At 44.1% G+C, this 16,063-nt stretch overlaps 1 protein-coding gene and 1 long non-coding RNA gene across 4 annotated transcripts in view; one reads left to right on the top strand and one right to left on the bottom strand.

The window, feature by feature from the left end:
• The window catches only part of TSPAN5 (tetraspanin 5), a 199,827-nt gene that overhangs the window by 6,547 nt on the left and 177,217 nt on the right, over window positions 1-16,063 (bottom strand). The window contains exons 3-5 of the mRNA XM_004453706.3: window positions 6,709-6,855; window positions 2,543-2,713; window positions 145-270 (exon numbers count right to left, since the gene is read on the bottom strand). Of these exons, the coding sequence (XP_004453763.1) occupies window positions 145-270; window positions 2,543-2,713; window positions 6,709-6,855 (444 nt within the window). The remainder of the gene's footprint in view (window positions 1-144; window positions 271-2,542; window positions 2,714-6,708; window positions 6,856-16,063) is intronic.
• LOC131278184 (uncharacterized) lies at window positions 1,422-13,851 on the top strand. 3 transcript variants are annotated; one of them, XR_009185442.2, is made up of 5 exons: window positions 1,422-1,850; window positions 7,596-7,797; window positions 8,014-8,148; window positions 9,316-9,438; window positions 13,623-13,851. It is a non-coding gene; the product is annotated as an uncharacterized lncRNA (long non-coding RNA). The 3 variants fall into 3 exon arrangements; XR_009185441.2 differs by having other exon boundaries at window positions 8,019-8,148; window positions 13,623-13,848; XR_009185443.2 differs by lacking the exon at window positions 8,014-8,148 and having other exon boundaries at window positions 13,623-13,839.

The raw sequence follows: 16,063 nt of genomic DNA, 5'->3' as shown, positions 1-16,063 counted from the left end.
TAAATTAGCACTAGCGGTTATATTCCTACTGGCAAGATCTGAGCACCACAGCCCTATAGGAGCTCCAACTAGGAATAAGCATGTGAGAAGAGGTCTTGAGAAAACAAAATCACTCTGCCCACCTCACGCCCAGCATTTACTTACTGCAGGATCTTTAGTACAGCAGGAGAATGGCACGCCGCATCGCTCTCGACTTGCGTTGGAATCTGTGCAATTGAAGTAAATATTTAGGTTCCAATCATCAGCTCCAAAAGCCCCACAGCACTGCCACTAGAGCAAACAGGAGAGAATTAGAACATCTCGACTTGGAGGCGACCAGGCACCTACACTCACACCCGCCACGACGACACCCAGCCGCTGCCAGCTCCAACCTTCTTTTCTGTCTCAGAATTTAGGTTTGAGCCAAACTGAATCTAAAGGGCCCATCTAAAAGCTTCAAAGGTAATTAAGCCTGAAGGTCTGTAAAGGTGTGTTGGCATGTGGTTAAACGACTGATGAGAGAGGTGCAGCCTCTGCTACCCAGGGCGTAGGGAGGGTGGAGCAGGAGATGACCAGTGGGGCTCAGAACAAGCTCTCTCTGGCTTGGGTTCAGGTAGGAAAATTCTAGAAGGATAAAAGTGACACCAACAACATGGTAGTGTCTGTAGGAAACACCTGAGTTTTAAGTGGGATACCTAGAAGCTTACTTCTTAAAAATTTTCATCTCTGCACTTTAATCACTTTTCAGAAATCAGTTTTCTTGAGGTACTATTGACATACAATAAACTGCACATATTTCAAGTGGACAATTTGATCATTTTTGACAGATGCACATGCTCATCGATCGCCATAATCAAGAAAATGAACATATCCACTTATCCCCCAAAGTTGGGGGATACTTTTCATTACAGATCTGTTTTTACTCTCTGTATTTTTAAACAAGAGCATGTATTTACTTTTTTCAATTAAAATAAATAAGTCATCTAAAACATAAACTGTTTAATTCAGTGGGTCTTGAGTGAAACCTGTTTCAAGGGCTGCTCCACAGGCCCCTTCCTTACCCCCTGACCATCAACACCTCTCTGAGTTAAATAAGCATCAAGCCTTGACCACTTTAGGGCTTCCAGGGCCAACAGCTACTTCGAAACATTAAACTCCATGATAGAAAAATAAAATCACATGAAATAACAGTATTCCCATATAAAGCAGACAGCATTTCAAGAGAACGTGGATATGCATGTTCCTCTAGCGCATCTGGGCCTCTCGGGGGCTTGGGTTGTGCATCTCCAGGTTGGCCTACAAGGCTCCCTCTGACTGTCATGCAGTTTAGTCAGGAGTGATACTTGGGGAGGGGTGGGCTGCATCCATTATGACCTAACAAAACAGGGGTGTCTGCTGAGGAGATGAACCGGGGCTTAATTTCACACCTGAAGTACAGCTCACTCGGTGGCACCGTTGCTGATGCTGAACAAAAACAATCCAATGCAGCTCGCATCTTAGCTCTGAGCGCCTAACGAGGGCGGGCAGCCGCCTCGCTCATGGTGAGACACCTTCATCAAAGCGAAGTCGAGCTCATCCTGTGCAACTGCTGAACCACGCGGGTGGCCGCTGGCCTGCTGGGGGCCCTGCAGGCCCGCCCGCGGGAGCCGTGGACATGGCCACCCCGGTCAGCCCAGTCCAACCCAATTTTTCAGAGCATGCAAATAAGGATCTGTCAGTCTTCAGGACAATGGCACTTAAGCCTACTATAAAATGATGCATCTGGGAACTAGATGGGAGCTGTTACTGGCATTTTACAATTGAAGGGAAAGGGACATGCCCAACGTCCCTTCAGCTAATTAGACTCAACAGGAGAATCTGTCTTTTGACTCGTGAGTACCATTTGCATTTTGAGTGACACAGGGCATCTGCTGCTTTACGCTCGTCCCTAGGCTATGACAAACTATCAGGAGCTATCATAGTGATGCCCTGAGGTCTGGGGTTGGCGACCCTCAACTGCACAGAATTCTTGTTAGGAATCATAGGGCTTACAAGTTTCTAAACTTTTAGTTTTAACTGCACGCACTATAATGATATTTAGATAGGCATATTTTAGGATCTTTGGGGACAAATATTCTATAGAAATATGTATTACTATGAGCTGTGAAGCAAGGAGGATTACCAAAATGGGAAGGTGGATGGATGGGAGGGTGGGGTAATACGAAAGAGTACTTAATTACTTAACAAAACTTTAAGCCTAGAGCAAACCAGTTTTCTTCAAATGCTGATAGGAGATGGCAACTGTGATGATAACCTTCTTCCTCAAGAGTTTTCCTCTTTGCACCTCTAACTTAAATGAAAACACGATATTTCCATTTAAGGGCCAGATTCACACCAATGCTGTGTGTTAAGTCACAGAGCAAGTCAGCACACAATAAATAAACAAGCAAACAAAACACCACGCAGTCTAGTCTGGGGTAGATTCCAGCTGGCAGATGGGAGACACCGGGTGGAGTGAGTGTGCCTTGGGGGTGGTGCTCCCAGGAAGGCGTGCCACTTAAAAATAAACCCAATTTAAACTTACATATTCTTGGGTGAAGTCTATGAGGTTCTGCAAATCAATATCATCCCTGTACGCTCTGATGTTGTTGTTTATAAAGAAATACAGCTGGTCTTTGATCCAGTCTTTGAAAACAAACGCCAGAACCCCAGCAGTGAGCTCCAGGAAGAAAATAATCCCCAGGAACACAGAAAACTACGGCAAAAAAGACACATAACACAGAGAATGGTTATAGAGGTGATTTGGACCATACTGAGTTAAATGGCTCCTCTCTAAAAAGATTTGTAATTATATTGGATTGTTAGGCATCCCTAAAACAGATAATCTTCAGTTTCTTGAGATTCATTAACAGGAAATTATACTCCAAGAAAGGATTTTAAAAAATCATTTCACAATCACTTTTAGGGGCTCTGGTATTCCATCTGGTAATTAACCAACAAAGTTCATAAGCAAACATGGATAATAGGAATTTCTCATTAGACCCACATTAGAGCCTAATGAATTTCTCATGATTAATGTGCTGCCGGATGTTTGTACAATGACCTGCTCCTACCTCTAGTAAGCTTTTGTACCAGTAAAAGAGAGGTTAGTCCAATATTTTAAGATTGCCTGGCATTTGTTACTGTGACCTTAATTCTGTGTACAGTATATTCCTTTTATGGATTCAGGCACTGTTTTAATTCCCCTTTGTACCTACCCACTGTACAGGGTAAAAGAGCAGATGTGTTCACCTCAGGTGATGAAGTCACAGAGGTGAGGGGAAAGGTGACTGTGACATTAAAATAAGTTCTCATCATGAAAACAGTGAAACCACTGGGTTGAGGGCTTTCCTCAGAAATACTAGCTGTGTTATTCTTCCTTTGTGAAATACCAGTCTTGGGAAACATTTTAAATAACATCAAAATACAGCCCAAGGAAGACTTCTGCCTACAGCAGAAAGCAAGAATTTAAAGCAGGAGGCTAGAGACCATAAGGCAATGTGGTAACTGCCGGTAAATTTGAAGATGCTGCCCTTGCATCTAGAATATTCAGAAGAGTCCCATCTTAGTCATATCAACACCCTGTTTTACCTCATGATACTTTCCACCTCCTACCCACACCCACAATCTTACCCTTTCTGAAATTTTTGTTTTGCTAAAACAGATTATGGGAAACGGGTCTGCAAAGGGCCAGAGGGTAAGCTGCAGGTCACCTCTTCTGGTGACAGTGACAAAAGGGTGATGCTGGGCTGCACCTGCTCAGCAGAAGCCCTGAGGGCTGCCGGAGAGCGAGCGGTTGGGAGGCGGTGAGGGTGTAGCAGTCTGCTGTTTTTATATTCAGCAAGCAGACATGTAACTGCCTGCCAAATGGGGGAGGGATGCACAGGAAAGCACATGGTTACTTAATCAAATCAGAAAACACAAAAAACGTTCATTCCCTCAGCAAACATCTTCTGAATAACCCACTAGGCTCAGGCCCTGTGCTAGGTGGGCTTAGCAGAGGCGAGGAGGAGCAGAAAGCCATGCTCCTGCCTTCAAAGACCTCTGCGGAGAGGGGAGCTGAGGTAGGAGGAATTTCACATTAGATGCTGGTGAGTGTGGCAGTGCTTGCCCAGGGTCAGGTGCAGCTCTGGGAGCATGCGGGTGGGAGAGGGAAGGAAGGCAGAAGTCAGGGCCTGGCCCCTTCTGGGACCCCGGGGTTCGGGCCCCAAGTCTACGCCCTCCAGCTAAGCCCTCAGGTTTCCACTGAGCTCCTTGTTACCTGTCCTTGACGAACTCACTAGAAATAAAATTTCAACAGGTCTTCATTATCATCAGTGGTACCAATAATTTCAAATTAAACTTTCCTTGATCTAGAAGAAAAAGGACAGGGGAAAAAAAATCCACCCCAATCATATCACTTTTCTCAATGCCTACCCCAGAGTATAAAACTCCCCTCCTTTTATTAGGTACCATCCTAAGCATGTAAATATGACAGTATCATACTCACATTATAGAAATGACAAAATCACACAGCGCACAGGCATACACACACACACACACACACACACAACACCCAGACAGAAGCCATTCAAAGACTTTAATTAGATTTTCATTCTTACCTCCATAAAGGTTAGGTTAGTTCATTTTCCAGTTCCCCTGGTAAATTTTCTCATAATGTTACATAATATACATATCAGGAACCGAGTCCAAATTCAATTCATCTCAAATATCTGGCAGAAAGCTACATGCCCCCGGCGCTGTGAACTAAGTTTCCTATTTCCAGAGGTGCAGAGCCTCAGTCACAGGCTTGGTCCTAGGGCCTCAGTCAAGGGGAAGCTCTGAGTCTATTTCACAGTGTCTCAGCTCCTGGATGTGGCCTCAGCACTTCTCTACGCCTTAAGGCACAGACCATCGGGGCTGTTGGGAGTCATGTTGTTATTTGCTTCCTACTTACCTCATAGCTCCTGCTATGAGAATTTTCTAGGTCAATGAATATTCTAGGTCAGTTTTTATTGTTTGTATTCAAAGGAGACAGAGGCCATTTGCAATATTCTCCAAGAGTTAGAAAAGCCAGTAACACAATCCTCTTCCTTTCCACCATGAGATTAAGGTACTGACTTAGAGAAATATGTATATTTCTGCCTGTTCAGTTCATTCTGACATCTTCAACTATAATAATAATAAATGATATTAAAGGGACTATACTCAAGTAAACCACATGAAAGGGGATCCCACTTGGGGGCACGGAGGTCTTTTTAAAAATGATAAAATAGTGGCAACAGGTAAGTATGATCCGATCAGGCTACAGAGTGGTCAAGGGAGAGTGTGTGTCATTTAGAAGTTCCTCATGCGAAGTGGACAGGTCATGACGAGGGACGAAGCCCCGCTGGAGGCCCCACAGGTCTCTGACTAGGGGAAAAGGAAGGATTTGGGAGTATGTGGAAAAGGGGAACTGCAAGGTAAGGCAGGAGAGCAGAGACTCCCACCAGAGCCCGAGTGACACAGAACAGGACCAGTGCTCCTTAAGTGGTGCCTTAGGTCAAGCATGCTTCGGCTTTTCCCTGTTAGTGTGAGTCACACGAACTTTCAAATTGAATAGCTTTGAAACCTTGGAGCCAGTGCTGCCCAGTTTCAGAATGGGCTTCCCTGGGCAGGCTACAGCAAGCCCCCTCTCCTCAGAACGTCCAAGAAACGATGCCAGAGGAGGATGTGGCAGAAACGCTGGGGACTCGGAGGCCACAGGACTGTTGGGATGGGTTCTATTATAGCTTGTTGTTTGAATGAAAATGTCCCTAGACGCTGTGTCACCCAAGCTTGGGGGAGGACTCAAGAGATATGTGTCAGGGGACATTTCACTGATCCTGTCCCCCTGGTATCCCCGTGGTCTTCCCACACCACAGGAGGACGGGCTCTTTTGATCCTTTTCCTTGCTCTTGGATAAGGGAGTGGACGATGCAGTACGGATGCCCACCAGGATGCAAGCTCTGTACTGACAGGCAATTTGGCTGACCTTTGGCTGCACTGATCAATCCGAATATTTAAGAGAATAAATTTAATTAATTAATTAATAAAAGATGCTGTTTTCTTCTCGGTTGGAAGAAATCTCCCAAGCACAGGCTTTCATTTTTTATACTGTACATTTTACTTGTAATACTTACATACCCCCTGTTAAAATCCCTCCTCCACAACTATTCAGGCTAACAGTGATCACACCAGAAACCCTGCAAGGCATTTAAAAATTATGCTAGTCAGACAAATGAGAAATTTTTACTGGCAGGGTATAAGGGAGATTTGCTTTTACTATTTCTCCAATATTTATGAAAATTCACTGTTTCACAGATTTTAATCTGGACCAGGCCATGGCCACTGTGCTTGTGCCTAAGCAGAGAAACCGGTTACCCGGATATTTCTCTGCTTACTGGCTGCTGAAAAGCTTAAAAGAGAGGGGGGAAAGCATATAGACTTACCTCTGTCCTGAAAGTAATTTAGGGATTGGAATGCAAATTTGTGATATACATGTATAAACCTACACGGAAGGCACTGCAGTGGGGATGGGATTTACATTACCAAGTGCCAGGAGGGGGAGGAGGGAGGTCTAGAGACCATATTCATGGTCATATGTCTTACCAATGCCTTTGGTCCAAGTCACCATCTTGCCTACTGAGACAGCGTCCTCCTGATGTAAGATAAGACTTCTCTCAATCTGAGAGTAGAGCGTCTGATACTTACAAACTTGAGAAGGAAAGTGTTTTCCCGAAGAGCTCCAATGCACCCTGCAAATCCCAAAATGAACATCACTCCTCCCACCACAAGGAAGAGCCAAACTGGGTCAAAGCCGCCGAGATCGGTGATGGAGGAGATGTTGGACAGAACTCCCTGGGAAAGGAAAAGAACACACAACAGGGCACCAGGGTGCAGGGTCAGTTTTCCAACATGACAATATTACTGCACTTCTCTTTTGCCCCCTCCCAAAGGAAAACTTCAGGGGCAATCTGATTACTGGGTGAAATTAATACTCAAGAGACAACCCCCAAAATAAGGAAAAAATTAAAAAGAAAACAGCCTCCATTCCAAGGTCTGGATGTGTTCACACTTTTGGTAAAAATTAAACAAAGCAAAAAAGTAACTCCAAGAAACTGCCATCATGCATGGAGAAGACATGAATTATTACCTATGCTTTCTAGATCCCCAAATATAAGTGGTCTTGAGTGAAAAACAGGGACATAAGACAAGTGCACCTCGCGAGACCCAGCACGGGGGCATCACCGAGGTCTCAGGGAATGAAGATGTCGGACAACTGCCTGCTTCAAAGCCCTTTGGCATTTCTCAGGAAATAGTAGAGCAAGGAGCTGAAAGCTAACACAGCGGCCAGCCCTGGACACAAACACCTAAAAGTTTTCCACAGAAAAACTGTACCTCAGCATTCACCCTTGAGCTTCAGGTGAGACACAATTAGGCCCAGATGATCCCCGAGGCCCGTGTAAATGGTCTGCACTGTGGGCTGGTCCAAGGGTCATTACTAAGGGTATTGCTTTTTTTCAAGAGTTGGGATTTAAGTCATTCACAAATCAAAGTTTACTCTCTCACTTACAGCCACTTTATTCTCTTTTCTTGAGCCTCTGCCAAAGGAAACCAGAGAGATTTTATTTCTCCACCAACAATGCCTCCTCTTCACTGAAATCCTTTCTCCCCTGAGTGTGATTCTACATCAGTTACCATCCAGAACCTATGTTAGAGATATATTTTTTTCCCTAACATGGAAGATACCTATTTATTCATATGAGCCTGGCTACTGTTATCCTGAAACTGTGGATGCATGTGAGTATTAAAACTCAATATAACCAATACTTTTCAAGATAGACAGCTTACAGAAATAGTTTTGATCTTATTAAATTTGTTTTAATTTCTATCTTATTAAATTCTCAAAATACCCTGGAGTATCATGGCAGTATTTGCAGTAATGTCTTACTATTTTAAAAAGTACTCCCAACAACCTGGCAGAATAGACAGTATTCTTCTGATTTTATACTTGAGGAAAGTGGCACTCGGAGGGGTTTGGTGACTTGCTGAAGGCCACACAGCCAGCCATCCATGTTTTGGAACCAGAAGAGAGTTTCTACTTTGGTACTTCTTCCCTACCAAGTAGAAGCCAGGGCAAAATTCTTCCCGGTAAGTACTAACCAATCCCTGAAATTTAAGTTTCCCCATTTTAAGGTTGTAAGAACATTTGGAAAGAAATATTTTATTTATTTGTTAGTTTTACTGTTTCTTTTGTTTTTTTGGTAGGGGAATCCCCTTAAGAATAGTAATAGGATTTTAATACTAGAACACATATGAGGAAAAGTTAAAGGACTGTTAAAATGCAGTTTAAGCCTACAAGAAAGAAAAGGCCGAGGGCTTAAATAAATTCACAGATGAATAGCTGAGAGAGTCTTCATGCAGTTAGAAATGTGGGGTGTACTCACTGACTTCTTAGGCGAGAGCACAGAAGGACCAAACCCTTCATGGGACTGCATAAGCCAGTGGTTTGATCCAGTTCTGTGTGTTTTAGGTTCCCAATCTCTGAACTATGAGTACTTACTCCAGGGAGGAAAAGGCAGAATGAAAATACAGAAGTACTATAAACAATACTCCATGTACACAAATGATGCTGACAGAAAAAGGGCCCGAGAAGTCAGACAAAATCCAAGCGACTATGGAGAGGGGCCAGTGTTGGAAGGAAACCAACCCCTCCTCTCGGAGTGCCTCTAAGCACCACTGTGAGGTACTAAGTCTTCCTGGTTTAGACCTGCTCAGCCTGGAGAAGAGAATGTAGGGGTACATGGTAACCTTAATTATGGGAAAAGAGTGGACTCGATTTGCTTAGCATCAGAAAGAGGAGGTAGCAGAGGTGAAGTGAGATGTTCATTTCATCATAAAGAGGCATTTTAAATACCACCAGCTGTCTAACAATGGACTGGAGAAGACTGCTCTGAGAAATACAGCCTTGCCCTCAATACAGCACAAAAGTGCTGAAGCTGGGAGCATTTATTTTCAGCAGTGCTTGAAGGGGCATTCCTAAATTGGAAGGGAAATTGGGATCTGATGACCTTTAGGTTCCTTCCAACATGAAGACTATTCTATGATCCCATTTTTAAAAAAAGATTTATTTATTTCCACTCCCAACCTCGTTGTTTTGAGCTCGCTGCCTACTCTGTGTCTCCTCATCCTTTTTATTTTAATTTTTTGGGAAGCACTGGGAACTGAACCCAGGACATCCCATGTGGGAGGAAGGCACACCCATCGCTCAAGCTACATCCACTCCTGCGTGTTGGGTCTCTCCTTGTGTCTCCACAGTTGCATCATCTTACTGAGTCATCTCTTTGCATCAGCTTGTCGTGCCAGCCCATCGTGTCAGCTCACTGTGTTTCTCATCTTCTTTAGGAGGCACCGGGAACTGAAGCCAGGACCTCCCATGTGGTAGGCGGGTGCCCAAAGGCTTGAGCCACATCTGCTTCCCTCACCCGTTTTTAATAGCCTTCTTATTTGTGACTCGCATTCAAATCTGAGCAAAGAACAGATTGTTCCCTCACTTTATGATCCATGGTTGTACAGAAAGTGCTCAGTGGATAAGGACACTATCTGGGCAACCAGGGTAAAGCAAATAAGGAAACATACCTGTGCCTGAAATACCTGGATAATCCCTCCCCAAAAGGCAAAAGAGTATGCTTTCGAAGGCCAGTAGATTTCTGGATCATAAGTCTTCCCTAGGTTTAAGATGGAGGATGTGAATTTGACTTTTCAGACAAACTCATTTTAATAGCTACTCTCCCCAGCCTGTAGGGGCAGTTTTAATTGAGAGGATTTCAACTGTTTCCATGGCAACAAGACATCATTTGGGGGCCTAAGTGGACTGAGGAGTCTACTCATTTAATCCTAAATTTTGTCAAAAGACAAGGCTGGAGACAGATACTGCAAAGCATAGAAAAGACTAACAAGAACTAAAAAGAACTTTATTTTTAACATATTCAGAATACAACCAGGTAGTTATCAGCTGAAAACAAGTTTGAATCTTGAAGCACAAAGTAAGGAAGTCAGTGTGCACTGACCAGTCTTCCGTTACCTGGGAAGAGGCTTACTTTACCAAGGTGGAGACGAAAACAGGACTTATTCTTTTACCTGTGTAACATTTCCAAATATTCACTGAAGAGCAGCAGTCTTGCTGTTGCTGATTACACAGAGATTAAAGGGAGGCTGGAAACTGATTTTGGATTACACAAAGGTGCAGCGTAGACAGTTCAGCCTTCTATTTCTTTAAGGATAGGGTCTCTCATTGGACTTTTAAATTTTGTTAAGCTCAATACAACAAATGAGTAAGAAGCACTAGAAATGCTTGCTGTAAAATAATGATAATTAAAGCCTGTAGCTGACAAGCCAGAAGGGAAAAAAAAATCTAAGATTACAGTTAAGTCTGCCAAGTGATTTAAAATAGGCACTCAGATTTGTGGTAAATCCTCAGGGATGTTCAAGACCAAGGTTAGGGACATCTCTTCTTTTGGGAAGCTGCAGACACTGTCCCTCTTCTTCTGGGAATAGCAAGTCCTCCTTTTAAGGATTCTTTTCAACACCAGCCACTCCGTGACCCTCAGAGCTGCCAGGTTCTTTCACGGCCCCACTGCCCTGATGGTAGCTGAGAAGCCTGAATTCCCTTCCTGGAAGTCCAGGACTGGAAAGGTCTCTCTCTCCAGGGGCTGAAGCCTGTGAAATGCCAACCTCGGGAGCTCTGTGATGCGTGTTTTTCACCATGGGCAGAAATCCAGGTAGGGAGGGAAACCCTGGCAATACTGTGATCCCCAGTTTCAGCTGTTTCCGAGGCCTGACCTTGAGTTCTGAGTCACTCCCAGGATCCGTACAGTGCACTCCCCTTGACGCTGTAAGCTTGGGAATGGAATTCCAAGCTCGATTCTATTTGGGTCTGCATTTGTAACCGAGGAGTCCTGCACAATAAATAGATAGCTGTGAATAAACTATGCCTCGGTGCTGTGTACATGTTAAAAAATGACCCAAACGAAAGCTCATAGCAGATGCTGATAAGAAAAGGGTGTGCTGTCTAGCTGGGGTGGGGGTGGGGGATAGAGAACATGCAGAGAAGGGGTAGGAGGAAGGTGTTGAATTAAAAAAGGCTCTTTTGCCCAGCTGGCTGATATTTTGTAACATAGCCATTAAGCCAGTATAAATAATTTTCTTTCATGTTGAGTCACTAGCAATTCCGCATCATCAGTGAAATGAGTAGTTCTAGATGGAATTTTTTGGTACTCTATGTTACTGACAAACAATACTTAACGTGGTGTGAGCTCCAATTCTCCACGTAAATCTGAATGCCCAGGCTTTGGATTTAAATACCAAATTTAAAAAATTCAAAGGTAAAGAAGAAAAATTCAAAACGTCACTTGGTTAGTCTCTTTTCTACTCAAATGCCACTTATACTAGAGAAGTGCATACACGGAGCCTGGCATTTGTATCCCAGAAGTGAGTTCTTATCCTTCCCCTACCTGAACCCTACAGGCAAATCTGTGGGGTTAAAGGCGTCAGGAGTACTGGGCTTTGTGGATGACATCAGAAAATACCATCCTATGAAGCTCAATCTAATAGGAATGAGGATAAATGGGCGAAAGGCCAATCTCCACAAAAAAGAAGCGAAGCAATTAGCCACAGGTCCTTATTTCCTTTAACCATTTTGTTTTGGTTGAACTGAGGTGGGTTTCTGAACAGAGCAGCAGAGACAGAGAATAAGAGAGAGCCAGAGACCAAGGCTGCAAGCCACAAGAAAAATATATTCAAAGGCTGGATGCAAGAATATAAGAGGAGGAATTCATACACACACACACAGGAAAAAATATATATATATATTTTTTAAAGATTTATTTATTTAATTCCCCCCCTCCCCCGGTTGTCTGTTCTCTTGTGTCTATTTGCTGCGTCTTGTTTCTTTGTCCGCTTCTGTTGTCGTCAGCGGCACGGGAAGTGTGGGCGGCGCCATTCCTGGGCAGGCTGCACTTTCTTTCGCGCTGGGCGGCTTTCCTTATGGGCGCACTCCTTGCGCGTGGGGCTCCCCACGCGGGGGACACCCTTGCGTGGCACGGCACTCCTTGCACGCATCAGCACTGCGCATGGCCAGCTCCACACGGGTCAAGGAGGCCCGGGGTTTGAACCGCGGACCTCCCATGTGGTAGACGGACGCCCTAACCACTGGGCCAAGTCCGTTCCCCGGAATATATTCTTTTATAAAGGAATTCAAGGTGGCAAAATATATATAACATGAAATTTGTCATTTTAACCATTTTTAACTGTTTAGTTCAGTGGCATTAATTACATTCACAATGTGCAACCATCACCACTACATTTTCAAAACTTTTTCATCACCCCAAACAGAAACTCAGTACCTATGAATAATAACTCCTCATTTCCCAACCCCTATCCCCAGCCTCTGGTAACTTTGATTTACTTTCTGCCTTTATGAATTTGCCTATTCTAGATATTTAAGTGGAATAATACAATATTTGTCCTTTTGAATCTGGCTTATTTCATTCAGCATAATGTTTACAGGGCTCATTCATGTTGCAGCATGTATCAGAACTCCATTCCTTTTTATGGCTTAATAATATTTCACCACATGTATATATCACATTTTGTTTAGCCCTGCATCTGCTGATGGACACAAGGGTGTAGTTTCCACCTTCTGGCAATTGTGAAAAATGCTGCTATGAACATTCATGTACAAGTGTGTGTTTGAGTTCCTGTTTTCACATTTTTGGGGTGCATACCTAGAAGTAGAATTGCAGTGTCATATGGAATTACATGTTTAACTTTCTGAGGAATCGCCAAACTGTTTTCCACAGTGGCTGCACCATTCACATACCTACTAGCAATACAAGTAGGTTCCAATTTCTCCACATCTTCACCACTTTTTTTTTTTTGATAACAGCAATCATAGTGGGTGTGAAATGTTATCTCATTGTGGTTTTGATTTACATTTCCTAATGACTCAAATGGTGCTTTTTTTTTTTTTTAAGATTTACTTATTTATTTCTCTCCCCTTCCCCCCACCCGCCCCAGTTGTCTGTTCTCTGTGTCTATTTGCTGTGTCTTCTTTTTTGTCTGCTTCTGTTGTTGTCAGCAGCACCGGAATCTGTGTTTCTTTTTGTTTGTGTCATCTTGTTGTGTCAGCTCTCTGTGTGGGTGGTGCCATTCTTAGGCAGGCTGCACTTTCTTTCGCGCTGGGTGGCTCTCCTTACGGGGCACACTCCTTGCACGTGGGGCTCCCCTACAGGGGGGACACCCCTGTGTGGCAAGGCACTCCTTGTGCACATCAGCACTGCACATGGGCCAGCTCCACACAGTTCAAGGAGGCCCGGGTTTTGAACCGCGGACCTCCCATGTGGTAGGTGGATGCCCTAACCACTGGGCCAAGTCCACTTCCCTAAAATGGTGCTTATTGGACATCTGAATACTGTCTTTGAAGAAATATCTATTCACGTCCTTCAACCATTTTTAAACTGAGTTGTAGGAATTCTTTAGATATTCTGGGTATTATTTTCTCCCACTCTGTAAGTTGTCTTTTTAATATATTCTTTATTAATACATTATTACGATTATATTCTCAGGCAGTTGGGCACCTGCCTCCCACACGGGAGATTCTGGGTTTGGTTCCCAGTGCCTCCTAAGAAGAAACAGACAAAACGAGCAAACAACGAGCAAGAACGATGAGCAAGAAAAAGAACAGCAAGCAAACAGAAGAGGGAGCCACCGCATGGGGGTGGGGGGAGAAGAGATATTAATAAAGACATCATATAAATGAAAACGATAGTCATAAGAATTCGTATTCAAAATAAATATCCCCATATCTGTATTCTTCTGATGCTCAATCCTCTCCTCTCTGTGACCAAAGACTATAGCTGTTGCTGCACCAGTCAGCAGAGGCAAAAACAAACGGAAGATACCATGAAGTGCTACAAAGAAAAAACGAATATTACTCAATTAAAAAAAAAGTTAAAAGAAACCAGCTCCCGGCATATCACTCTGGAGCCTTTAAGAATGATTCTTCAGTGTCAACAAGAGATTTTCACTATCCAAAAGATAGAGAGTACCTCTCAGAACTTATTAAGGAGACTAATATGAGTCTAAAAAGAAATTAGATATGTTAATGAAGCATGTATGAGGCTATATCATTATAATAGAAGTTTGGAGAGCCAATAAATAAGAACGTCTCCATTTGCATCCATCATAATAAGCAGAAGACTCTCTGCTATTCAGCCAGTTAGGAAAGTCTGCTCCAGAGTGGGGCAGAGAGAGTGATCCAGGGTTAACCTCCTCCTGCACTAAACATCTTGTACTCAAGTCCATGTGGTTTACCTACAATTTCTCCTGGAACCCTGAAACACAGAAAATGGGGTAGGGTGGACAATGGCCAGATATGGGGGATAGACATACAGACAGGACACTTCAGTATAGACAACCCTATCCTGAATCCAAGTTCCATTACTTACTACCTAACCTGACTAAGCCTCAAGCTCCACATCGACGAAATGGTACGCTGTGTCATAAGGTTATTATAATAGAGAAAATAATCCAAGTAAATCCAAGCACTTACTAAGTGCTTAGCACAGGATAAGCATTCAATAAAAGTTTATCACCATCATCATTATTACTAGTACTTTAAAACAAGAGGCAGACATCAGATGCTATAGAAGCACATAGGAATGGAGTTTAATCCAACTGCACTGGACAGGAGGAATCTATTTTGCTCTGGACCCTTGCCCTGCCTGATCCCATCCTAAGGAAAGCGTGATGATCATGTCCAATGCAATTGGCAATAATTGACTTAACTAATCAGATCATCTTTCTTGGGGAACTGGAAATACTGAAAGACACAGAGAAATGGCAGAATGCAGAAACTGCGAGTGAGCAAAAGCCAGGAGCAGGCAGAAGAGCAGGTAGAAGTAAGAATCCAGGGAGGTGGTGCAGTGGAGGAAGAGCAGAGAGGAGCCAAGCGTGGTTAGCATGCTGGGGCAGTGGGCAGCCGAGCGGCCGCGACTGCGGGGCCCTCAATCGGAGGGAGCAGCCTCTACCGCTGGGGAGCCTGGGGAGCCGGCTGGCCACGCAGGCGCTGAAGAGCCACTGTTTCCGAGAGAGCTGGCACTTGCCCTGCTGTTGAACCACGCTCCATGCCCTGTGAGATCTGGGTGGTCAATGGTTTGGAGAACATGGTATGTCTCAGTAAGTATGTGAAAAATCAGCCAACATTCTCTCAGACCCCCATCTCTTCATTAGCACCTCAGCTATGCCTGGAATTTAAGCAGCTATACATACACACACACACACACACACACACACTAGCACCTCAGCTATGCCTGGAATTTAAGCAGCTACACACACACACACACACACACACACACACCCATACCATGGTACTGCAATAAGGGAATATGTTCTGAATAACCATTTCTTCCTGGAAGAGGTTTCTACACAAGTGCAGAAATGAAAAGGCAAACAAAGTTCCAGGGGGTTTCAAACCAATAACTTCAGGAGTGTCTGTGGTTTTTATCCCCATCGGCACAGAGTGTCCTCTATGTGCCACCTGGCAAGTTTCTTGCTCAACCCACACAGAAAAGAAATGCAAAAATAGCATGAATAGGCCCCCGAGGTCTGGGATTCCTCTGCTTTTGCATATACAAGCACATTCCTTCCAAGTGCTGGATAAGAACCAGGCAGGCAAGTGAAACGAGCATCCAAAGCCAGGCCAGATGTTCGCCTGGAGGTTCCCCAAAGGGTCTGGGGACTGAGTCACCCACCCCTCCAAAATCGAGACCCTCCTAGGGTGGAACTGGCAACAGTTTTCCTAAAGGAACATGGAGAGGAACCTTTTTCTATTTGAGACAGCTTCAAGAGGGGTGACAAGATAGGACATTTTGAAGAAACCATAGCTACTCACAGAGGGATGTCCTGGGGGAGGGACCGTGGTTCCAAACAGTGGCCACCAGAAGACCAAGTTAGGACCCAGCAGGCCCACAGGGAAGCCTGCCATTATAAAAAACCTAGCCGAGAT

The sequence above is a fragment of the Dasypus novemcinctus genome, chromosome 1, assembly GCF_030445035.2.
Source record: "Dasypus novemcinctus isolate mDasNov1 chromosome 1, mDasNov1.1.hap2, whole genome shotgun sequence".
Lineage (NCBI taxonomy): Eukaryota > Metazoa > Chordata > Mammalia > Cingulata > Dasypodidae > Dasypus > Dasypus novemcinctus.
The sequence above is the reverse complement of the archived record's forward strand: the minus strand, read 5'-3'. Positions and strand labels throughout refer to the sequence as shown.